Source organism: Python bivittatus, unplaced genomic scaffold (genome assembly GCF_059951505.1).
Source record: "Python bivittatus isolate LINGU-HERP-01145 unplaced genomic scaffold, Pbiv_v1 ctg000670_np1212, whole genome shotgun sequence".
In the NCBI taxonomy this organism is placed as follows: Eukaryota; Metazoa; Chordata; class Lepidosauria; order Squamata; family Pythonidae; genus Python; species Python bivittatus.
This window is the reverse complement of record NW_028277094.1, coordinates 13,065,671-13,089,819: the sequence shown is the minus strand read 5'-3', so window position 1 is coordinate 13,089,819 and position 24,149 is coordinate 13,065,671. Positions and strand designations below refer to the sequence as shown.

The 24,149-nt window shown below is 58.4% G+C and overlaps 2 protein-coding genes across 3 annotated transcripts; both read left to right on the top strand.

Moving 5' to 3' along the window:
* The first annotated feature begins 1,247 nt into the window (after positions 1 to 1,247).
* FRMPD3 (FERM and PDZ domain containing 3) lies at positions 1,248 to 18,347 on the top strand. Its single transcript, XM_088151512.1, has 14 exons — positions 1,248 to 1,413; positions 1,880 to 1,982; positions 2,355 to 2,400; positions 3,628 to 3,732; positions 4,596 to 4,703; positions 5,112 to 5,243; positions 6,450 to 6,569; positions 6,918 to 7,054; positions 7,661 to 7,787; positions 9,466 to 9,555; positions 9,694 to 9,873; positions 11,592 to 11,742; positions 13,162 to 13,977; positions 15,563 to 18,347. The coding sequence occupies exons 1-14, from the start codon at positions 1,248 to 1,250 to the stop codon at positions 18,172 to 18,174; spliced, it is 4,893 nt and encodes a 1,630-aa protein (XP_088007638.1). The 3' UTR covers positions 18,175 to 18,347.
* Positions 18,348 to 18,575: 228 nt separating this feature from the next.
* Positions 18,576 to 22,326, top strand: PRPS1 (phosphoribosyl pyrophosphate synthetase 1). 2 transcript variants are annotated; one of them, XM_088151821.1, is made up of 7 exons: positions 18,590 to 18,943; positions 19,069 to 19,252; positions 19,328 to 19,426; positions 19,642 to 19,766; positions 20,509 to 20,682; positions 20,987 to 21,146; positions 21,235 to 22,326. In XM_088151821.1, the coding sequence occupies exons 1-7, from the start codon at positions 18,822 to 18,824 to the stop codon at positions 21,325 to 21,327; spliced, it is 957 nt and encodes a 318-aa protein (XP_088007947.1). In that variant the 5' UTR covers positions 18,590 to 18,821; the 3' UTR covers positions 21,328 to 22,326. The 2 variants fall into 2 exon arrangements, with proteins under 2 accessions (XP_088007946.1, XP_088007947.1); XM_088151820.1 differs by having other exon boundaries at positions 18,576 to 18,943; positions 19,069 to 19,426.
* Positions 22,327 to 24,149: the final 1,823 nt, after the last annotated feature.

Below are 24,149 nucleotides of genomic sequence, written 5' to 3'. Positions count from 1 at the left end.
GGGACCTGTGGCCCACAGAAGGAGCTGGAAGACCAGTTCCAGCAGCTTCCGGCTGAGGCAGGCTGGGCACCATTGTTGCTCAGTGACCTCTGGCCTTGACGTATCCCATAGTCATATGTGCTGAGCCACCATGAGTCTCACAGACCCCTGACACAGGCAACGTGGGGCTTGAAGCATATGACCCGGTGGGGCAGGAAGCAGGCCATGGCAGGAGTGGTGAACAGAAGGGATGTTGTGCACCTTCCTGATGAGCTTCTCAGCCTGTAGCTGAAGCCACACAGCACCGGGGTCAGCCTCCTGGGGCTCAAAACTGGGAAGGGACCCAGGGAAGGGAGGGTGCTCCCCACCAGCCCGGGCTGCCGAGAGAGACAGAGCCTTACTTGGTTGGCCTGCAAAAGCTCCACCAACAGGAGGTCAGAAGGGGAAGGAGAGTGCACCTTGGGATATCATCAGAAACAGGAGATCTAGCAACAGAGTGTTAATTTGTGCTGAGGTGCATGAAGCTGCCAGTCAGCCCCAAGCACAGCCTTTCACTTGGAGGCTGTAAGTGCTGCAGAGGAGGAGAAATGCCTCAGCCTGTCCTTCCAAGGGCCAAGGAGCCACGGACTATGTCTCCCCCAAGGCAGCCACACCTGGCAGCAGAAATCTCTTCCCGGTTTAGCATTGTCTACGGAGTTGGATCCTCTGGATGTCAGAGCCCTTAAGAAAATATGTGTGAAACAGGAGAGAGAAGAACAGTATCTGTTCCCCTGCCTAAGCGGCCTCCTGGGGTGAATCCTGCTTGGATTCTTCCTCCCTGGCATGTCCTTGCTTTTCCCATTGGAGCTCCTGGGGTGAATCTCATTGCCAAGAGACCAGCCTTGGGCTCTGCCTCGGCTTTAGTGCTGGTCCTCAGGTGGGAGTGTACTTCCTCCCTTCCAATCTCATGACTCCTTTGCAGATCTTATTCCTCTTGAATGCCAGAGTGCTGGGGAAAACTGGCAAGCTGTTGCTTTGGAAAGAGATGGTTCAGTGACAGGTGTCTGGGAAAGGAGGGGATGTCAACTCTGCTGCTGATCCCTGAAGTGCCACCCCCCCAGGAATCGGGTCCAGGCCAGGTAGTGCCAGAGATGACCTTGTGGCCCTCCCAGGCCAAGAATGAGTGCACGGGCGCATCTGAGGAAGAGGGTGCAAGGAGGCCTCTCTGGTGGGAGACAGAAGCCACTGCGGAAGTCAGCCAATGGCGCTCTGTTGTTTTGTGTCTCCACATGCCCAGACATGTGATGCAGGAGGAGCACTGCTGGGATGATATGGAATGTGGCCAGTTGCCTGCAGAGGCCCTCCGACAGGTGAAAATCCAGCGTCACCCCATCTATGGATTTGGCTTTGTGGCCGGAAGTGAGAGACCTGTGGTAGTTCGCTCCGTGACCTCAGGTGCGGTGGGAAAGGCACTGAGGAACTGGGCCAGTGAAGGTCACAAGTATGAGGAGTGGGCACAGGGGACTCCTCTCTGTTCACTGGGGGTACAGCTATACCAGGATCCCCCCACCCCCAAAGCCATGTGAGTGAATAGGAGTAAAGTGGGAACATGCAAAACACCTTGGGTTCAAAACAGGCTATTCTGACCGTGCTGAAGTGATGTCATTTCAAGTTCAAAACAGCCAGTTCAAATTGCAGAGCTGTTTGGACTCAAAACCCATCCAGGACAGTCCGAGCAGCCTGTTCCCAATTCAAGGAATCCAGAGTGCGGAACTCCAGGAGCAAAGGTGTGAGCAGCAAGAGAGCCAGGCAACGCCTGCAGGTGCAGTGGGACCGCAGGCACGCAATGGAAACACGAGAGGCTGCTATGGCCCCAGCCCCCCTGGGCAGTGACTCACAGTGACTGCCCTTTCTTTGACAGGAGGGCCATCTGAGGATAAGCTCTTGGCAGGTGACCAAATTTTGGCCATAAATCATGAAGATGTCAGTGACGCCCCCAGAGAGAGAGTCATAGAACTTGTCAGGTAAGAGGGGGATGCCGGAATGGAAGGGGGAGACTCAGTTGCCCCCCGGGCCTGCAAGCCAAGCCTTTACCACTTTGACCTGGAGACCTTTGGCTGCTCCAGAAAGCACCGCCTGCTCTAGCGTTGACCTCTGGACCTTTGCATAATCTTGAGGGCAGGGAGGAGTGAACCCCCGTGATTGAAGGCCAAGGCCATCCCAGGCAAAGCAGCGATTGGGGGTGGGGGAGGAATAAAACCTGGCTTGCAAAAAGGGAAGCCTGCTCTGTGGATCCAGGGAATGACATGGTGGGCTGGGGAGCTCCCGCCGTCCCCCGCTGCAAAGCTCCTTCAGCGATGCCCTTGGAAGCAGCTCGTTCTCCCTTTTCCTTGCAGAGGTGCCAAGGAGGCCGTGGTCCTTACAGTGCTACAGACTCATCAGGTGGGAGCCAAACTTTAGGGGTGGTGGGAGAAGCACTGAGTTTATGGCAAGTTACCAGTGAATATGATTATCTTGTTCACACCATGTGTGAAGAAATGGCTGGTTCTCCATAATGGGATGAGCCACAAGCTCCTGATCCCACTTCTGCTTGCCTTCCTTTGTTGTGGCAAAGGCAACACAACCCAGGGTTGTGGAAGGAAGGCTGGATCGCCTTGGCCACGTTCTGAATGTATTGCTTCCAGCCAGAAAATGACCAGGGCACCAGAGTGAAACTACCCCGCTTTTCTGACGATTGCCAGCAGCAGCAGGATCCAGTCTTGGCTATCGTGACCTCCATGCCATTGGAAGGGGCAGGGCTACGGGTTCATGCTTTCTCCAGTCCCAGGCAGAAGGTGGTGCTGCTCCTCTGTGACCTACACAGGAAGGACTCCAGAGATAGCCCTGTTTTTCTCCTCCATCAATAAACCGCAGGCCTCGGGGGAGCCGCCCTGACGTCTGTCCTTCGTTGCCCCACGTGCACCATCCCTAGGACTTCCTCTGGCTGCTTCTGGGTCTGGGTTTTCTCCTCCCTTCCTGTGGCTCCTGAGCCCATGTGCTCCTCTCTCTGAAGGGAGAAACACAGCCTTTGCTTCCCAGACCCCCAGCAAGGCAGGAGGAAAGCAACCTTGCTCCCTCTCCCACAGCTGGAACTCCCCCCCCCCCACCATTATGGGCCAGAGAATAACTGTTGCTCATCCTATGCAAAGGAGAAGTGCCCTGCTCTCTGGTCACAGGGAGGAAATGTTGGAGGTCTGACCTAGAGACTGTGGTGTGCTCTGCCAGGGTGCCCCACAGCCTTTGCCTGGCCAGGGCAGGGACTGTTAGAGAGCAGGGAGGACAACCCGATGCCCCAGAGCCCAAGTGGCAGAACAGGCTGAACAGTTGTGCCCTTAGCAACGAAGGCTGTGCCAAACCTTTGGCCCTGAGAAGGCCCTGGGCACCTGCCCCTTTCTTCTTCAGAGGCCGCAGCTTGGTGAAAAGGGGGAAGTGTGAGCCAGGCAGGCATGTGGCTGTCCTCCCTTCTCCGGAGAGCAGCATGGCCAGATCTCCCCCAGATCTCAGGGGAGGCAAGGCCTTGGGTTCATCTGAGCCCTAGGGAGGGAGGAGGATCCAGCACTATGAGCCTTCGTTGGCTTGTAGGCTTGGTCTGGTTGTGCAGAGATAATCTGACGTGTGTTCTCTTTGCAGTCCCCCAAATCAGCCTTTATCAGTGCCGCCAAAAAGGCGAAGCTGCGGTCCAATCCTGTGAAGGTGCGCTTTTCGGAACACGTCACCATTGGCGAGACTGATCCAGTGAGTGCCTCCCCAGTGGATTCCATGCAGTTCCCGAAAAGGCTCTGTTCACCCCCACAACCCTGCAGGGCTGTCAGAGGAAGAGCTCTTTAAAGGCCATCCTTCCAGGTGGACGTGGCTCCCTGAGCTAGGTCTTTAGAAAGCCCAGCTGAGGCCAGTGGAGAGGGCCTCCATTGCATACCAATTCACACGTCCAACGAACTCTGATATTGTGCTATGTGTGGATGTAGGGTGGGAAAAGGCCCTTGTGTTCTTTGAAACCGTTAAGGAGGTACATATATCTCAATCTGGTGTGGAAGAAAAGGAGGCATTGCTAAGGACAGATTGTTTCTGGGGACACCCCTCAAAGTTCACCGAGCTCTGGAGGCAACTGTTTCAGTTTATGTTCAAATCAACCTTAGGCAGGATAGGACCTTGCTTGGGACTTGACTGAGGGGAGGGCCCAGCAACAGCCCTTTTTGGCCAGGCAGGAGGCAGCTGACCCCTCCCTTCCTTGCAGCAGCTCCCAGCAGAGACAGAAACCACGTACACATGCAGCCATCCCCGCTTTGGGCTCTGCCCCACTGGGGGCCTCCACCCTCGACCCAAGCCCCTCACAGAGCATCTGGCCCACTGGGCTCCAGTTGAGAGCACTACCGGAGATCTGGTGTGGCAGGCATGCACCGTTTGGTCAGTCCTCAAAGGTCTCCTGCAGCAGTGGGATCCTGTTCTGCTGGCCTGGCCTGGCCTTTTAGAGCCAGGACAATTCTCCCTCCCTCCCACCTTTCTCTTTCTCTTTCTCTTTCTCTTTCTATACCTCTAACCCTCTTTTCTCTGTCCTGCCTCTGCTCGGTGGGTGGATGGGCTTCCTCATGTTCTCCAAGGACATGCTGAAGAAGGAAGCTCTTCTCCTTATTCCAAACGTGCTGAAGGTTTTCCTTGAGAACGGACAGATCAAGTCTTTCACATTTGATGGCCGAACCACCGTCAAGGTAGGTGGCTGCCAAAGGAGGGTTCTGCTGCCAGGCTACTCCCAAGCCAGGCAGCCTGTCGGGCCGGTTCAGATGCAGGCTTCCCACCAGCCTCCGTGGAGAGGGGCGCTATTTCTGCCAACGGGCACAATTGGGCCCGTTTATTCCCATGGTTGCCTTGTTTCTCCTGACACATACCACCTCTGCCCGTGAACGGCCCAGGAAGGAAGACGTGGAAGGGGTGGTGGGTGTTCCCCCCTGCACTGGTGCCTGGCCCTGTTCCTTTCGTTCCGAGAGCTGCTGAGCAGCTGGGCCCACTGTCCCCGGGGAGCTGCAACACGCTGGTCCTCCCTGGGAGGGGGGGGCAGCTCTGAGCATTGAGGATGCCCTCTCCCCCCAGTTAGCTCCTCTCTTCCTCTTTCCGGCCAGGATGTGATGATGACCCTGCAGGATCGGCTGTCCCTGAGGCAGATTGAGCATTTCTCCCTGGTCTTGGAGTACTCCAGCCCTGAACAGAGCCATAAGTTCCTTCTTCTGCAGGACAAGCAGCCCCTGGCCCACGTAAGCCACTGCCCTGTGGTGGCTTCATTTTCCCTGCTGCCTTTTTAGGCCTCCTCAAGGTTCCCACCGTGACTGAGCAGGAAGCCGCCTTGGAAGAACGCAGCCCTTCCATGGCTGCCTGCTCTCCTCCTGCCACAGCTGAGAGGAGGGGATAGGTGCTAAGCAAATTTGCAGATGACGCAAGGTGGTGGTGGTGGGGGATTGCTAGCACCTCAAAAGACCAGCTCAAGGTTCGAAGGGACCCTGGTAAGACTTGAACGCTGGGCCCTTTCCAACAGAATGCAGTTCAGTGGTGAGAAATGTATGGTTCTACACTTAGGTAGGAAAAATCAGCTGTACAAGTACAAGATAGGTGGTACTGCTGGCTTAGCAGTAGCACTTGTGAGAAGGTTGTAGGTGTCCTGGTGGACCACAGATTAAGCATGAGCCAGCAGTGTGCTCTGGCTGCCCAAAGAGCCAATGCAATTTTGGGCTGCATCGGTGGAGATACAATGTGGAGACCACAGGAAATGAGAGTGCAGCTCCGTGCTGCCCTGGTCAGACCACACCTGGAATACGGTGCCCAGTTCCGGTCACCAAAATGCAAGACAGACGCCGAGGAACTGGAAAGAGAGAGAAGAGCAACAAGGACAGCGAGGGGTTGGAGGCTGGATGCTACCGAGAGCGGCTGAAAGAACCGGGGAGGTTTAGCCTAGAGAAGAGAAGGCAAAGGGGAGAGTCGTGGCAGCAGCCTTCCAATACTCGGAGGGCTGCCACAGGGTGGAGGGCGTGGCTTGATTTTCCGTGGTGCCCGAAGGTAACCGAGTAGAAGCTTTTCAGAGAGAGATCCAAACTTGAAACATGGAGGAACTGCTTGGCTGTGAGAGCTGTTAAGGACAGCTTGCCTTCTGGAGTCACTGGAGGTTTTCAGACAAAGCCATTTGTCTGAGGATTCCTGCTCCGGAAGACTTCTGAGGTTCTGTGCCAAAGTTTCTGTGCTGGGAAGGAACCAGGGCCCTGAAAGGGGCTTGAACCTGGTGCAGCCTTGGCTGCAGCACTTAGGGGGGCTGGAAGCGCCATCGGTGATCCTCCCCTCTGCTCAGAAAAGGCTAGCCAGTTACCATCCAAATACACAGCAACCTCTGCCAGATGTGGACCTCCCAATTCAGAGGATTGCAGGGAGGCTCCTGCAAACCTGCCCGGCCTCCCCCTTCTGCTTCTCCACAGGTGGTGCAGAGGACACACTACCAAGGAATGCGATGTCTCTTCCGCATCAGCTTCTTTCCCAAAGACCCCGTGGAGCTGCTGCAGAGAGACCCTGCGGCCTTTGAGTACCTGTACATCCAGGTGAACATCGGGGGGGGGCACAGGTCCTCCCAGGGCTTCCTTCCCTACCAGCGCAAGGTACCCCCTTGCTTTGCTGCAGAGGGGCTGGCCCTCTTTCCACTCTGCCTTCCTTGGGGCTCCAACCGAGCGCCTTGGCCCCAGGATGACCCAAGGGGGCTCCTGCCTGCAACCACCGCCAAGCAGCACAGCTGTGCTGGAAGCAGAGCGTGCAGTGAAGGTGCCCGAAAGACTCGAGGCAGCTGCTTGTTCACTGACTCAGCTGCGGGCCTGAGCAAGGTCCTCGTGCTGCAGCATGGAGGGGAATAGGGGAGAGTAGCCGTCCTGAGCAGCCCCGCCTTCTTTCCCCAGAGCCGCAACGATGTGATCAGGGAACGATTTGGGATGGAGCCGAAACCAGAAATGCTGCTTGGCCTGACCGCCCTGCACATTTACATCACCGTTTCAGCCACACGGCCGAGCCAGAAAGTCTCTCTCAAAAACGTGGAGTAAGTTCTGCAGCGAAAGCGGCAGCCGCTTCGCATCTCCCCTCACGTGCCCAGCCACGCACAAGCCGCTTCCAGGGGCCCCGAGTCTCTCCCTGCACGAAGCCCGCCTTGGCAGTTTTGTTCTGGCAGGGCCTTCAGCTCCCTCTGGCCACTGGACCGACCCCGCAAGCCTTCCTCCGGTTCTGCCCATAAATTCTCCAGCCCCTCTCCTGGTCAGCTGAAGATGGCTGCACCTTTGCCCCTCTTGCCTTCTCCCGCTGCCTCCCTCACACCAAGGCACGGGATGTTCCATCTGACGAGATCCCTGTGGGGCAGCGGCCGGGGGGCTGGGCTGGAGCAGGGAGACTCGATGCTCTTCGTTCCTTCACGCGATTTATCTACTGCCTCACTTCTTACGTGCTCCCAGCCATCTCCCGGCATGGGAAAGGGGTGCTGACTTGGTTTGGATGGGACTCCAAGCCAGAGGGACTCTTCCCGGGATTAGCAGCCGTTCTCCTCCTGCGCCCACTCCTCTGCCCCATTCCCCCCCAGCCCAGGGACTGCAGGTGGAAAGGAGGGCTACCCGCCATGCCCTTCCCTCACGGGCCGTCTCTCCCCTCCTGCTAGGAAGGAATGGGGCCTCGAGCCATTTCTGCCCCCCTCGCTGTTGCAAGGCATCAAAGACAAGGGGCTTCGGAAGGCACTTTCTCAGCAGCTGAAGGCGCATCAGAACCAGCCCCCCGGTGGCACCAAGGCAAGGCGAGGATGCGGGAGGGCTGACAGCCCAGGTCTCAGCATGGCCTGCCAGGCCCGGGTGGCGGCCAGAGCAGGGAGGAGCCGCGTGGCCCCCCGGCCCCAGATGTCTCCTCCCACCAGCACACACTTTCACCTCCCGCAGGCTGCGAGAGAAGGACACACGTGACCTGAAATATAGAGAAGGGTTTCCTAGGGCTGTGTTGCCCATTCTGCCCCGTGCTCTCCTCTGCGCTCAAGCGCGCATCCTCTGAAACAAGGGTCATAGGAGGAGGACGAGAAGGACCTTCATCTGTAGTAGTTTAGTTTATATACAGGTTGGTGGAGGTACAGTTTAAGCATACTGTAATCAAATTAATTTCTTGGTTACAAAAACCAAGTTTCTTGTTTAAAGGTGCTCTGGATTTGGAAACTGTTAGGCCCAGCCCAAGCACAGTGATGAAATGGCCCAGTCGAGTACAGTTCCTTTATTTGCTTACACCTTAACGACAGAACCTTGCCAAACTCAGTCTGTGCTACAGCAGCGAGTAGGTGTCCCCCCGGGAGATTCCAGGGAGCGGCCATCCTGAACCTCCTCCTCTTCCCACGCTCCCCCTGCGGACTGTGTTGCCTCCTGCCTCCCCCCTCCTGGAATGTGCCCCCTCCTTCCCGACAGCCTTGCGGTCCCACATCACTCTCCTCCTGGTAGATGCATCCCATCACAGAAACAGACTTTACAGTCTCTGTGGCCAGGAGCTTTTATTCCTGATTACGAGGTTGATCGGGTGTTTGGACACATCGTTAGGTGTGTGTGATCCGCTTGGAGAAACGTCGCGCAGCGGCCTCCTTCTTTCTACAAACGGTCTTTCCCTGTAAATAGAGGGATATGGCATACAAAGATTAATAGGCAATTCCATATAAAGCGTAAAATAAGCTGGCACAGAAAAACCAAAGTTGGTGATAAGGCCACTCCCCCATGTTACTTAACACCTGTAGTGAGACAGGAAGCCTTTCTCTCCATTCACAGAACGGGGCTGCTAGGAAACCTCTTAGAAAGTCCAAAGTCAGCTCTTCTGGGAAAAATTTCTCTCATGGCTTTACCTCCTTCTGGTGCAACTTTCAAACTAGTGGGCAAGGGCTGAAATGAGAAGGCAGGTCAGTGGCTGTGCAAGCCCCCACCAAGGATGCTTTTCTGTAGCAGCAGCTGCATGCCCAGTATGGGGGGAGGGCGCAACCTAGCCTGGACCAACCGTGCTGCAGAAGAAGCCTCCCCTGGGCGCCTGAAAGCAGACCCCAGAAAATGAGAGCATCTTTCAGAGGGGGTCTCCTGCTGACCTGAATGTCCAAAGAGTTGCCACCCAGGCACATAGCCCCTCGGGTGGTCAGGCCGCCAGCCCCCTAGGCTTTAAAGGTCAGTGCCACCGTTTGACATTGTGGCCAGAAACAGCTGGCAGACAGTGCAGGAATAGTTTGCATCAGTTAGTAGCTTGTCTCCCATGTCTTGTGCCAGACGCTCCTTCAGCACGGTCCAGGCAGAACCCCCTGCAGTAGTCAAGCCAAGAAAGATTGCCAGAGCTGAACTGCTTCACCCTCCAGAAAAGCTGCCGCTGCTTTGCCATTGTCAGCAGGGCAGAGCAGTTCTTGAGGGGACCTTGGCCTCTTGGCATCCTCACGGAGAAGGGCACAATGTCTCTCCACAGATCACCACCACCCAAGCCAAGCTCCACTACCTGCGCATCCTGAACGAGCTGCCAACTTTTGCAGGCGTCCTGTTCAGCACTGTGGGACTGGTACAGTAACTCTGGCGCGTAAGGGAGGGGAGAGAGCAATGACTGGCTCCCTGCCAGAGCCCAAGGCCTGCCTCTGACCAACCCCTTCCCTTCTCCGCCTCCACCTTCTCTCTCTGACTGGCATCTCGCCTTGCACAGGATGAGAAACAGCCAGCCACCACCCTCCTGGTGGGGCCTCGCCATGGCATTAGCCACGTCATTGACTTGAAGACAAACCTCACCACCGTGCTGTCCGAGTTCAGCAAAGTCAGCAAGATCCAGCTCTTCAGGGAGAACCAAGGTGTGGCCCGGGTGGAAACAAGCATCCTGGATGCCAAGGTAGGTCCAGCTGCTGCTGCTGGCTGTACATCCCGGTGGGGATGGAAGGAGGGCATGCACGGGGCCTTTCCTGGCTATGCACACCAGGTTTCCCTCTTGAGAACAGCACAGCTGCATCGAAAGGGGACCAGGGAACCATGGCTAGGAAGTACCTGAAGAAGAAGGGCCTTGTCCTCAGGCCCTTAGGTCCACACGCAGGAAAAACAAGAGCTGTGTTTGACTCTGCGGGAGGCACGTTCAAGCAGATGCTCGTCAAGAGGTGTGGATCACAAAGGGGCTTGTTATGAGCTACCAGCAGGGATGAGAGCAGCAAGGAAGCCCCTAAGGGCCCAAGCTGTGTCAAACTTCCTGGGGCAGATCTTTCCCCACCCCAACCAGCTGGCCAGGAATTGCAGCTTGTGAACCAGCGTAGATCCCAGTGCTGCGTGGATTTAGCAAGCTGCAGCACTCCTTCCATGTTTGCCTTCCCAGAGTTCAAAGCTATGCATAGAAGGGGCCTTCTTTCCGATTTCCTTTCTGTTGGAAATGTGATTAATCTGAACTAGGCCACATAGATCCTGATAACCCTGAACAGGGATGGAATGAAAGTTCCTGCAACGTAAGTGCTTCCTTTCAGCCCTTTTATCATGTTGGTGGTTCTTCTGAACGTGTTCTGATCTATCACGGTCTCTCCTAAATGCAATGCCCAGGCCTTCACTGACACCGGAGCATCCAGGCACAGCCATGTTGACATCAGAACCACTCTTTCCATCCACCAAAATGTTTGCCTTCCCGCAGGCTGAGTTGGTAGGGAATCCTGTGATAATCTTGACTCAGCTGAGGCCCCAAGAGTTATGGAGACCAAAACCTGAACAGAAAGGCAGGTCTCCTGGAACACAGGCAAAGCACCTGACAAGGCAGGGCCCAAAGCTGCTGGATGGACAGGAAGGTACTTGGGGGGGAGGTGGCAGGCACTTTACATCAGGAGAGGGGCGGCCTGCCAGTCTGATTCAGGAAAGCCAGTGGAGCCCAAGTCTTGAAGGTGGAGGTGGCTCCTCCTTCCTCTTCTCCCCCTCCCCCGGCCATGGAGGCAAAGACCACCTGCTCTAAGGCTTGCAGCTACAATATAAGCAGGAGGTCCTTGCCCGTCGCTCAGGGATAGCATTTTTTTTTCTTTTTGGCAGTCCAATTAATTTCAGGACAGACATCTGACAAAAGACCGCAATTCCGGCTGCCCTGGTTCTTGGTTGTTCCCCTGCTGGATTGTACCGTGTTGGCCATATTTCATTTGGGGACAATAGCACAGCCTAGGGCTGTGGGCTAGAGCGGCAGGCAAAAGCCATCCCCGTGGCAGCAAACAGCTGCCAGGAAAACCACAGGCACGTGCCCGTGAATTCCCAGCTCGGCCTAAAGACCACAGGAGTTCCGCAAACTCGCTCCCTTCGCCCAACAGGCAGCGAGGGCAAAGTAAATTCAGAGACTCCCCTGTGCTGTGCAGGTGCAACTGCAGGCAGGCCTGCCGCTCCGTGACGGAGATGGCGCTGACTCAGAAGGGCACGAGGCTGGGCACTCCTGGCCCCACCGGCAGAAAGGGATCTAGCAGCTCCCGGGTGGGGCTTGCTCTGGGGCAGCCACTGCTTTCCTTTGCTGGGGGGGAGCTGACTGCAGCCGCCGCTGCCGCCTCTGCTTGTCCTGGGGCCAAGCAGCTTCTGACCCTGTGGCTTCTCCTTCCCTCCCAGCCCCTGGTGCTGCTAATGGAATGGCCAGAGGCCACCAACTTCACCTGCCTCATCGCTGGCTACTGCCGCCTTCTGGTGGATTCCAAGCGGATGATCTTTTCCCGGCCCACCAGCCAGCCACTGCTTCCGCCACCTCCACTGAACAAGGCAGGTGCGTTTCATCCTCTGTGATTTGTGCCCCTTGGCCAGACCCCCATGGCTCAGGGCTGTCCCTCGACCTGGGGGCTCCAGTGATGGGCCCCTCCTCCGTGGCTCTGGAGGCAGCAGCATCCCAGTCGGAACCCCTCAAAACGTGGGGATCCCCCCTTCCCCGGCTGAGCCAAGCAAGGCCGGAGGCACCCAGAGTGATGGGTCGGGAGCTCTTTTGCCCCACAGGATCGCAGGCCCAGCTCTTCTCCCTCTCCCTGCCCGAGAGAGAGCAGGTCACGTTGCCTCTCAAGCTCCTTGTCATCTCTGAGAGCCTCCCTTGGGCAGCCCTGCGCGGCCCTATTTCCTCACAGGCCACACAGGCCCTGGCAGTGCACGTGCAAAGCTTGGCATAAGTGCCACTGGGCCAGAGTTCTCTAGAGATGCTCTTTGGAGCGATAACCAATCGAACCGAATTCAAAGCAGTCCCACTCAGGACTTCTCCCACTCAGGACCCCCTGGAGGGGAGAAAAAGGGAGGTGCGCAGGGTCATTGGGCCAGGCACCGGGGAGGATGCAGAGGGGGAGGAACAGGCGTCCAAAGTCGGGCTGGGCGTGGGAGCTGTGAACATTCCCACAGCAGAGTTCCTCGTCTCCGTGTCTCTGTGTTGCCGTTGGCGGGGTTCTGGGACGGGCCGAAAGGGCGTTCACTTGCTTCCACGTTTCGAGTCCCTTTCCAGGACAGCACAGCGCCTTGGAAGGGACGCGGGCAGGCTTGCCAGGGGCGGCAGGTCGCTTGTCCCAGAAGGTGCGGGGAGCATCCCCCTCTCGGCCTGGGGCTTGAGGTCAGCTGTTGCTGCAGGGGAGGCATCCAGGCCACCCCAGATCAGCCTTTTCTGTGCCTCACCCTCGAGGGGGAGCTTGTGCAATGGACGGGGAACAAAATCCCTCTCTCACCACGTAGAAGATTGGCAGCTCAGGAGAACAGTGGGCCAGGCTTCGGCCCCACTTTCTTCTTTCGATGCACTTGGAATTTAACCTTTGTGCAGGCGTGCAGAGGTGGAGACCATCCCTTGACACCCAACCCCACCACAGCTCAGCATATTCTCAAACAGGGAGCCATTTGCCAACAGTCAGTGCCTGCTCAAAAAACGGTTCTCGTGTTGCTCATGCTGCGATTTGTGATTCAGCCGAAAGTACAAGAAGTGAACGCAGGGAGGGGGAGACCGAGGGGGAAGAAAGGAAGCAGCAAAAACTTCCAGAGCCATTATTGAGAGAGAGTCTTGTTCACCTTATCCTGCTGCTTGAAACCAATTGATCCCCACAGGGGTCATCTGCTGATCCTGGCGCCAAGTGGGCATGGGCTGAATTCCATTGCTCATGTCCTCCGGTAACCTTGTTCCCCACAGGCACTGTCTTAACAGCCACTTTGTTTTATGCTTCAGATGGCGGCACATTCGTCAGCCACCAGCCTCCTGCACCAGCAGGGCACCTGGCTAAGAAAGAGAGCAGGCTCCTGGGAGGCACCCTCCCCAGCCCCGGAGAGTGCCGCCCTCAAGATCCGCTGGCCTCAGACTCGGAGCTCGTCAGCTTTTGCTACCTGCACATGCGGGAGCAGAAGGAGCACAAGAGCAGGACAGACATCAATGAAAACGTGATCCTCTTTGAGGAGTCTCGGCCCCGGACCAAGTCTGATCCCACCTCGAAGAGCTCCGGGCGAGACTGCAACGGGGCCGCCCAGGACTGTGATCCGGAGGGCCCGGACCAGGAGCACTGGACCAACCGGGCCAGGGCATACACCATGGACAGCCAGCAGGGCAGCCAGCCTCCGCAGCTGTACTGCGACTCTTGCAAGGCCAAAGCCAGGCGCCAGCAGCCAGCCTCTCACCGGGGCGGCACACGGGACAACATGGTGGACCTGATGTCCCTCCCCCCTCCCGGGAGCGATGAGGAGGAGGACGAAACCACATCCCTTCTCCCCGCCATTGCCGCCCCCCCTCCTGGTTTCCAAGACAACAGCTCTGATGAGGATGACTCTAAGCGCCGGGCGGCAGCCATAGCCAAGGGGCAGGAGCAAGGCCGTCACCTCTGCGGCATCCTCTATGAGGAGATTCCTGTGACGCTCATCGACAGCATGCAAACACGGACGGTTCGAGACCACGCCCAGGACTTGGACGACGCTCTGGTCTCCACTCTTCAGGCCCTGGAAGCGCTGGCAGCCTCGGAAGACGGTCCACACGCTCAGCCGCAGCAGACGGCAGGTACCTGTCAGCACGCACCCAGTGGCATGGCAACACCTTCCAAAGCCTGCAAGCTTCGGTCCAAAGAGAGGGAGCTGGCAGCGCCATAACTCTGTGTCGAGGGAAGGTCAGAAGGACTCTCACAGGGTGCTCTTCCCAAGAGCTCTGGCTGCAACTGGAAAGATGTGATTGACCAAATTTATCTCCAATCCCATTTCACAGACTCAAACAGGAAAGCCCACAGGCTAGGTCCAGTTGGTCAAGGAAGAGGCCCAGAATCTGACCCAGAAAAGGGGCTCTTTTGAACATGAGGGCATAACAGAGGGACCCAAGCAGAGGATTCATTGGCCTTTGTGCCAGGCACGTGGTTGCTTTGGTCCCTCATATGTACAGCCCTGTTTCACACACATCTGAACCAGCACCATTTACGTTAACCTTGCATTTTGTTCCGCTGTAGTTCAGTGTTGTGCCAACCCAGAAAACAGTTTAAACATATTGCACGTGCCTCACAGTATCGGCGTTCTCACATAAGCCTGCTTTGTTGATTGGTCAAATGTGGCCTTTGACAGGCTCCAGAGGAACGTCTGCTTCCTGAATCACTTCATGGGAGGCTTTCTTAAAAGATCCAGAGCGCTCCTGCACCCTTCCAGAGACCCCCAACACAGTTTCACAGGTCTCTTGATGAGTTAGTTGGGATGGTTGAACACATACCCTCTACATTGCAAACAGGACTGATTCTACCTTTCCAGTTTTCTGTCCTTAAGAACCGTTTTCCTGGCACATTATTTTTTTTCCTGGCAGGAAGAACAGCATGAAAGAATAGCTTTTTCTCCTTTTTAATAATCTAGGAAGGGTCTTTTCCCCCCATGCAAACCCCCTCCCCCCCTTTCCCACGCTGGAGGCTTCTTCCCTTAGGCGATCCTAGGGTTCACTGGCAAGGAACGAGACAGGAAAGAAGTGGCCTGCGCCATCTTTCCAGCAACACACCCCCACCCCTTCTTTCCAGCTGCTGCTCAGACTGAGCGACCACAAAATATGAGGGGAGGAGCAGGGGGCTTCAGCCCTTTGAGTGGTGCTGCTGCAGCCCCTGGCCTCTCCTCCAGAGCAAAGCAGCTGTGGGGGAAGGAAACCCATCAGCCAGAACAGGCTGCACAGAGCAGACAGCACCAATCCCCCCCCCCCCCCCCGCAGCCTCTGACTGGCTTCTCGTACAGGGGCACTTGAGCTGGCAGCCCGGACAACCACCCGGCGAGAATCCTTCTGAACCCTGATCCAGGACTTGGGCCTACAAAAAGACAGGAGATCCAGCAGCAGTTAGCATACACAGCTCATCCCGTGCTATGGCCTGTCTGCAGTGCGCCCCGCTTGCCCCCCCGGGACAGGAGGAGCAATGCTTGCAAGGCCCCATCTCATTTGCTGCAGAGATAATGTCTTTGAAGTCATGACTTTCCCCCCATTAATTTATTCCTTACGTTCATTCCTTTCCCACTGGTCAGTTGGGCTGAGAGGCCGTGACCGGTCCAAAGTCATCCAATGGCTTGAACTGCCTCCAGCGGGAGAGCGGTTTCCTCTGCCTGACTCTAATGCTCAGCCTCTCGTTCTCCAGGCCTCATCGTTCTCGCTGCCATCACTCCTGAGTCGTCGATGGACTCTGGCCATGAAACCACCTCCTCAGAGATCCCCGATGTCACAGAGATTGTCTCCGCCATGAAGCAACATCAGAATGCCGCCTTCTTCCTGACCCAGCACCTCAGCAGGGAAAGCCTCCTGGCCCGGAAGGATCTTCCTTTCCGCATTCAGAGTGGTGGTGCGAAAGAGCCGCTTCAGCGCCCAGAGCCAGGTGCTCCCTCGAACCAAACCCCCAACCCTGCCTGCGCCAGAAGCAAGCGAGAGCTTCTGCAGGCGGGGAAAGGCTATCCCGCCCAGCAGCTCAGCGAACTCAGCGCCACAGGGGCCCTTTTGCTGGCAGGCCCCAAGCCCAAAAGCTCCAGTCCCCACGGGGCAGCTGCTGGAGCGACCCTGCGCACCACTGCTGCTGCTGCCCTGGGCAACGGCCATCCAGACGAAGGGACAGCCCCTGCCCTTGCTTCATCTGCTCTGCAGCAAGTCGGCCACAAAGCCCCCCCTCCCACCGCAGCAGCGCCCTCCCCAGCTGAAGGCAGCGCTCCTCCCTGGGGTCCTGGGAGCAGGCAGCAAGCCAGCCCCCAGCCTTGCTGTTCAGGGATGGCCTCGGTGGGCCGGCTGCCCCCCAGCGTGCCCTGCTCTCAGAAGCAGCAAACAAGCGAGGCCTGCCAGCGGTGCCAAGGACCCCAGGGCAGCCCAGCGGAGACGGTCCCTCCTCCTCTGCCACCAGCAGGAGAGGAGAGGCAGGCGGCGGCCCAGAGCTGCCAGCCAAAGGGAAGGCCGGAGCACGCGGGGCAGCCGGGGACCACGGAACTCAGTCAGAAAGGCTGGGGAGAGGCTGCCCGGTCCGCTGGCCAGAGAGAGACTGTTCTCGCCAGCCAAGGGGAAAAAGGACAACGCAACACGGGGGCCGACGGCCACAGAGCCGACGTGAGCGAACCAAGCTCCCCCCCTTCCAAGAGCCCGGAGGCCTTCAGTAGCTCCGGGGGCAAGGCTCTGAAAGAGAAGGTCCACCCGGGCCCCCGGACCGAGAGCCTGCTCTCCAACAGGCCCGAGAAAGCTCCGGGTGCCACGCCGCCAGACTCGGACCTCCCAGCCAAGCCCAAAGTGCCCAAGGCATCCTTCCGGCTCAAGAACCTCATTTCTGCCACCTTCCCGACGCGGCTCAAGAGAGAGACGGACGAGCGGCAGGCTCAGCTGCAGAAGGTGAAGCAGTACGAGCTCGAGTTCTTGGAAGAGCTCCTTAAGCCAAAGACCAAGCGGGACCCCGCATCTCCGGACCGCCTGGGCCCCTCCGCCGCGGGGCACTGCGCCTGCCAGCTGCGCACCAGCCCCGTGCAGCAGGTGCCGGGGCTGGGACTGTCCAGGGAGCAGCGGCGGAGCTGCGACTGCAAGCGTCTCGGCCGCGGCGCCAGGCCCCAGCCCGAGCCGGAGCGGCGGCGGGAGCCGCAGCGGGCGGAAGAGCCCGGCGACTCCCGCCTCGGGACCCCTCCCCAGGCCGGCCGGACCAGGTCCACCAGCCTGGAGTCCGGCGGCTACCGGCCCGACCCCGAGAACGGCCTGTCGTGCCTGGCCGCCTGCGCTTCTCCCGGGGAGTGCGCCGCGGCGCCGCGCTACAGGAAGCTGCGGCGCCGCTACAGCATCGGCGCGGTCGAGAGGACGGGGCGAACGCCCCCGAGCTCCCCGGGGCCCCAGGGGCAGGCCGCCGCCCAGGGCCCCGCCCCGAAGGGCAAGGCGCAGGGGCCCCCGCTCTGCGCCGCGTCGGACGCGCCCCCCCGCGCCTTCCAGGAGGACGTGTATCCCGGGCCGCCGCCGCCGCCGCCCCCGGAGGAGGAGGAGGGGGGCGCGGGCGGGGAGCGCTGCTGCTCCTTCCGGTACTGCTTCTACTACCGCAAGTGCGACGCGGCCGAGGACGGGAGCGAGGGGGACGAGCTCTCCTACGCCATCCCCATGCGGGCGCCCGCAGGGGGCGAGCCCGGCGGCCACCGGCCCGTCCCGGTGGTCAGCCGGACCCTGCAGGTCCTGGACGCCGGCGCCTGCGGCGGCCTGGGCGGGCGCACCCAGGAGATCGACCTGCGCGCCGCCTCCCTCGAGGGCAGCCTGGCCCAGATCCACGCGCTGCGCGGCCGCACCTACGCCTGGCCCCACGGCTTCCTGGCGGCGCAGCTGGACGCCGGCGAGCTGCTGGCCGTCCTGCGGCAGTGCGCGGCGCGCCCCGAGGCCCGCGGCGGGCGGCCGCAGCTGGCCGAGTGCAAGCGGGAGCTGGCGCTCCGCTTCCGGGACTTCCGGGCCGCCTGCCGGCGCGTCGCCGCGGCGCACCAGAGCCCGACGCGCCTGCTGTCGGCGGTGAGCAGCAGCCTGCGCGCGCTGGGCGGGCTGGTCGAGGCCTTCGCGCGGCTGGCGCACGCGCTGCGCTCCGACGCCCAGCGCCGCGCGCTGCTGGCCCAGGTGGAAGAGGTCGTGCGCAACTACACCGCCCTGCTCAGCGCAGCCGAGGAGTCCGCCGCGCGCAGCGGCCGCCGCGCGGGCCGCCCGGCGGTGGCCTCCGTCGTGGGCACGCTCGCGCGCTCCCTGAAGACGCTGGCGGCCAAGTGAGGCGGCCGGGCGGGGGCAGAGCGCCTCGGCCCCGCAGCGGTGGGCCGGGCCGGGCCGGGCCGGGCCGGGCGGGCGAGTCTCCGCGGAGGGGGAGGGGAGCCGCCGCCGCAGCCCCAGCACCGGAGCGCCCGTGCTCCAGGGCCGGTCCCCCGCTGGCCAGGGCCCTTTTTAAAGCTACCTGTATATTGTACATGGGGCGAACGGGTCTTGTTTGCGAACGAGGAAGAGTAAAGCGTTGATTGAGACGTGCTGCGTGGGGCGTTTCCTTTCCTTTCCACCGCCTCCCGCCCCGCCCCCCGCGCGTGCGCGTTGCCATGCGAGCCGCGGTGAGGCGACAAAGGGGGCGCGGCGCCAAGATGGCGGGCTAGCGCGCGCGGCCCTCCCGTCGGCGCCTGCGCATTCGAGGCCGTCCGTGCGTCGCCCCGTCCCTCCGAGCGGAGCCGGCGCCCGAAGGCGGAGGCCGCGCGGCGCTGCTGCGGCTGCTGCTGGATCCCGACAGCGGCGGGCGGGAGCGGCGCAGGGAGGCGGCGGAGGCGACGGTCGAGGCGGAGCTGCTGCCGGTGCCGCAGGGGGGCGGCGGGCCCGCGGAGCGCGCCTCGTCCTCCGCCGCGTCGCGCTGCCCGCCGCCGCCGGCGCTGGCCGGCAGGATGCCCAACATCAAGATCTTCAGTGGCAGCTCGCACCAGGACCTCTCGCAGAAGATCGCCGACCGGCTGGGCCTCGAGCTGGGCAAGGTCGTCACCAAGAAGTTCTCCAACCAGGAGACCTGGTGCGCGCGAGGGGCGGCGCATGCGCGGGGAGAGGGGCGGGCGGGCGGGGGGGCCGGGGGAGGGAGGTGGGCGGGCGGGGGCGGCGCCCGCCACGCCACGCCGCGCTCACGCCACGCCCCCGCAGCGTGGAGATCGGCGAGAGCGTCCGCGGCGAGGACGTCTACATCGTGCAGAGCGGCTGCGGGGAGATCAACGACAACCTGATGGAGCTGCTGATCATGATCAACGCCTGCAAGATCGCCTCGGCCAGCCGCGTCACGGCCGTCATCCCCTGCTTCCCCTACGCGCGCCAGGACAAGAAGGACAAGGTGCGCTGCGCCCCCCCGCCCCGCCCCGCCGGGTCTGGCGCCGGCCCGCGCCTGACCCGCCGTGCCTCTTTGCAGAGCCGGGCCCCGATCTCCGCCAAGCTGGTGGCCAACATGCTCTCCGTCGCCGGCGCGGACCACATCATCACCATGGACCTGCATGCCTCCCAGATCCAGGTTCGGGGCTCTCTGGGGACAGGGGGAGGGGGCTGCGCCCGGGCCGGCCCGCCCGGAGGGGTCCAAGGCTCTCGGGCTGCTGGAGGAGGCCCCGGGGGCGGCCTGCGCCCCTCCTGCCTTCCAGGGAGCGGCCACGAAGCCTCGCGGGAAAGGGGGTCGTGGCGTCTCTGGGCACTGCCGGGCTCGAGCTGAGGGGGCAGCTTCCTTTCCTCAAGGGTTTCTTTGACATCCCTGTGGACAACCTGTATGCTGAGCCAGCTGTCCTCAAGTGGATCAAGGAGAACATTGTTGAGTGGAAGAACTGCACGATTGTCTCTCCTGACGCTGGGGGAGCCAAGAGGTGAGGCCCTGGAGCGGCTGGGGGCGAAGACCTGTTCAGCTGAGTGTTTTCAGCCTCAAACCACAGGTGCAGCGATGTCGTGATAGGCGACAGCCTTGAAGGGATGCGGCGAACATCCCGTTCGTTCTCCAAATTCAGAACGTGCCTGTTTCGTGTTTTTTCTGACTCTTGGCTTGGTATAGTGCCAGGGTCAAAGACAACCTCCGTTAGCAGAGGACCTCTGCTGTGGTGGAGCCCTAAGCTCCCAGCTTGATCAGCGGACTCTGAAAATGCAGCTGCAAGGGTCTGCTTGTGTTCGCAGAATCCTTTGACCGAGAAACACTTTAGAGAAACGAACTATTTGGTTTTCTTTTGTCTAGCTGTTGACTCCGGTGCTGCTTCTCTATATTCTGGACCTCAGAATGGAAGCAGATGGGCCCTTCCTGTCATCTGCATACAGAAGAAAACCAATCCAGGCATTGCTACGCAATAAAAAGAGGGCTTACCTCTGTTGTGAGAATTGCAGGACAAGCCATTGTGCTGTGTTGGGAGTTTGGTTATGTTGGGCACATGCTGCTGGCAGAGTTTGTGCTAGCCTTGCCCATCCCAGGCCAGTGTTTTTTGGGTGGACTCGAGACTGCTTTGCTTGCTAAGAATTCAGGGAATTGATCCCATTCAACCGGAGAGCGTTAGGAAGGGGAAGGCATAGTGGCTGATCGCTACTGTTTCTTGAAATTGCCGGTCTGGGACTGTCTCTCCATAGAGTGACCTCCATTGCTGATCGGCTGAACGTGGACTTTGCCCTCATTCATAAGGAGAGGAAGAAGGCCAGTGAGGTGGACCGCATGGTGCTGGTGGGAGATGTGAAGGACCGGGTGGCCATCCTTGTGGACGACATGGCAGACACCTGTGGTACCATCTGCCACGCAGCAGACAAGTGAGTGTCCTGCCAGGGTGCAGGCATCCATCTGGGTTCCAACGACAGGAGCGTCAAGTGGGTGGGGTGGTTAGTTCTGTCCCAGCTGATTTCCTCTCCTGCGTTTGGCCTTATCTTTAGTTCATTCCTCTTAATGTAATTGGATTTCCTAAAAGCAGGATAGCCATAGGATGCTAAGTTTGTGGACGGTAAGGCTGTAGAGGAGGCCCACCATTTATGTACGCACATTGGAATGCTGCCTTCGTTCAGAGAGGAGCTGCCTGATCACCCAGGAAACTCTCCGTTCTGTCTTTCTTTCACATAGGCTGCTTTCAGCTGGCGCTACCAAAGTTTATGCCATCCTGACTCATGGGATCTTTTCTGGGCCAGCCATTTCCCGAATCAACCATGCCTGCTTTGAGGCAGTTGTGGTCACGAACACAATCCCCCAGGAGGACAAGATGAAACACTGCCCTAAAATCCAGGTGGGGCTGCATAAGGAAAGGTCTCAGACAATCTGGGCCGCTTGCGGGCTCTGGAGGGCTTGACCTGTCACTTCCTCTCCCTCTGCAGGTGATCGACATCTCCATGATCCTGGCTGAAGCCATCAGGAGGACTCACAATGGGGAATCTGTCTCTTACCTCTTCAGTCATGTCCCTTTATAACTGTAGATGCTGCTGCTTGGGTGGCATTTTGAAAAACCAAAATTTGTTTTAAGGTTCAGTAGATGTTGCTTGTTTGATTGCCACACTCTTCCTTTCTCCTTCGCAGTGTTTGGGCAAGGGGGTGGGGGAGGTCGCAGTTCACATTCTCAGTCTGTCCATTGACCAGCCGCTTTGACGCAAATTAGGCTCCTCATGAAATCATTGATGCTTTTTCTTTTGGAGGAGAACAGAACCGGTGTGGCATGTCATGGCGTGTCCTTGGAAGGAGGTGGCAGGTAGTTGTATTTTCCTGTGTACAAAAGTCCAGGATTACGTTTTTAATCAGACCTAGATCGATCACTTGGCAGAAAAAGACGTTCAGATACAGCATGCAAAGAAAGGCCTTTCCGTGCCAAAAAAATGCCCAGAGTCTAGGGTTTGCCTTGATTGGAACTTGCCAGCCTATCCTTCCCCCCACTTACATCTGGTTCATTTCCAAAGGGCCTGGTTGGAGTATCCCTTGCCCCCTTCCTTTTAAAGGTTTCCCAGGGAGTTGACACACCTTGCGATGCAGGGACATTGCGTGCTCGTTGGCTTTTGGAGCGACTTCACCCAATTCTGACAGCAGCAGAGGTGACTTCGCATCCATTTTAGAGGCAAAACAGATGGCAGTCCATTTTCCCCATCCCAAAGGTTTTCAGAGCATTTGAAGATAGGAGAAATGCAGCTTCCAGGAAAACAGATATTTACAGCCAGGGGGTGTTTTCTTCGATCCCGTGGCAGTTCAGCTGGGTTCTGAGCAGCAGCTCTCTTGATTTTGTGCCTGTTGGTCTGGTACGTGTGTGTGTGTACATATATATATATATATCTATATCTATATACCTTTATTTTGCTTCTTATTTGGGCCCTTCCTGCTGTCTCTGCTTCGCTTCAGCTGAATCCCTAGAAGGATTCCACCGTGATGTTTGTGTTACTCAGAACCTCACAGCAGGAGGAATTAAACTTTTCCTTAAAAATGAAGAGCTTTCTGGATCCTGTTCCCACACACAATGTTCTGGGGAGATTCCTTGGAGCATAGCACTTTTCCCCAGTGAAGACAGGATAAAGGAGGGTGGGGAGGAAACCAGTCTTGGCATGGGTGAATTTAGTAGGACGTGGTCTTTTGTACTGTAGGTAGCTGTGACTGTTGCAGCCCAACGCCATGTGTTTCTTCCTTGGATACAATGCAACCCCTTTCTCATAAGCCAGTAAACTTCCAGGATTAGCAGCCATTATTAGCTAGAAACCTCCCCCAAGCATTGGAAAGGACAAGACAGTAGCTGTGCCACGCCAAGAACTGCAAATACAACTGAGGTTGCCCGAGGGAGGTCATCTCTTACGATGGGGGTCGCAGATGCTGCTCTTCCACTTGCCTTACGGGGTTCTCTCTCCACAGCCCCTCTGTTCCCAGGAGGGGCACGTGGCTGTGGGGACATGGGGTCAAGTGCCTGAAGCAAGCTTGTTAGGTGAAGGGTAGGGCTGGACGCAGGGCTCTTTTGCCTCTGGAGTCGGGATTACACAGTGCTTGGTGCCCCCCCCCCCCCAGAAGAACCCAACTCATGTCCTGGAAAGCACATGAATCAGCGAGAGGAGTAAGCCAAACCTGCATTTCGTAGATCTGTGTCGCTCTGCTCCTGTGTGAAAGCAAGATTGGTGTACCTTTGTGACCTCCTACTTTGCCACCTTAGGGTGCTGGCTTCACAAGGCTGATGGATGGGGATCTGTCAGCTCAGACCTTGACTGGGGGTGCTCTAATTTGATGCCTGCCGCCACCACCTCTCCCCAAAGCAGCTCAGAGCATTTCCTGTTGGGTTGGAGAGCAAGAATTTGGGCTCGCCTGGTGAAAGGGGCCCTTGCTGTCTTACAGCTACCCTGAAAGAAGCTGGAAGGTCCTCTGGGTGTGATCAGGGCCCCCTGAACGAATTGCAAAGTCTGCCTGGCAGAAGGAGGGGGGGTTGCTGCATCAGGTCCCATTTTCACAAGTAGTGAACCACCTCTTGGCACAACCAGAGATGCCTCCCATGCTTAAGGGCGGCATCCTTTGCTCTGCGCATTTGGCTGAAACGAGATGAGAGTTTATTTCAGGGAGGCTTCCTCTGAGCTTGCAAACACGACCGGGACTAAGTTCAGTTCCCCACTTTACATAATGCTGTCGGAGGCAAAGGAGCTATTCCTGCCCCTAAGCCAAGCCCCCCTCCCCTTGCTGAAAAGAGGAAATTAACAAAGGCAGGATGAAATTGACTAGAGCAGCGGAGGTCCAGCCCATAAGGACGGTAACGAAGTACCGGGGCAATGTGCTGTAATCCCACCAGTTGCCCACCGGCTGTTTCCAGCCCTGCTGCAGCCTCTGAAAAGCGTGGTTTCCCTTGACGATAAGAAGGCTCTCCTCGCCCGCTCAAATTCAGCCGGTTTTCCCTACACAGTCCTAAGGTCCTGGGGGCGAATCAGGGCCCTAGAGTTTCCCCCGCTACAGTTCCAACACTTACAGAAGTCTTACTTTCCTATTCTCTGTCATCTCCCTGTGAAGCTGGAGCCTAGCTGGTCATTTCTTCTCAGGGTTGTGGTAAGTTGTGAATTGTTCATGAGAAGGCGCCATAGGAAGCAGCTGCTGAAGCCCCACCGGAAGCCCCATGGGTGGGGCTTTCAGGGCAGAGAGGATGCTGTGCCTGGGAGCAGGTCTGCATCTGTGTGCAGAGAGGCGGGCTGGGCTGGAGCGCGGAGGGAAGGTAAGGTGCCTTGGGCTGCTGTGGGAGGGGGCACAGTGTCCCCCGGGCCTTTAGGGTTCAGGGAGAGGGTAGATTAAA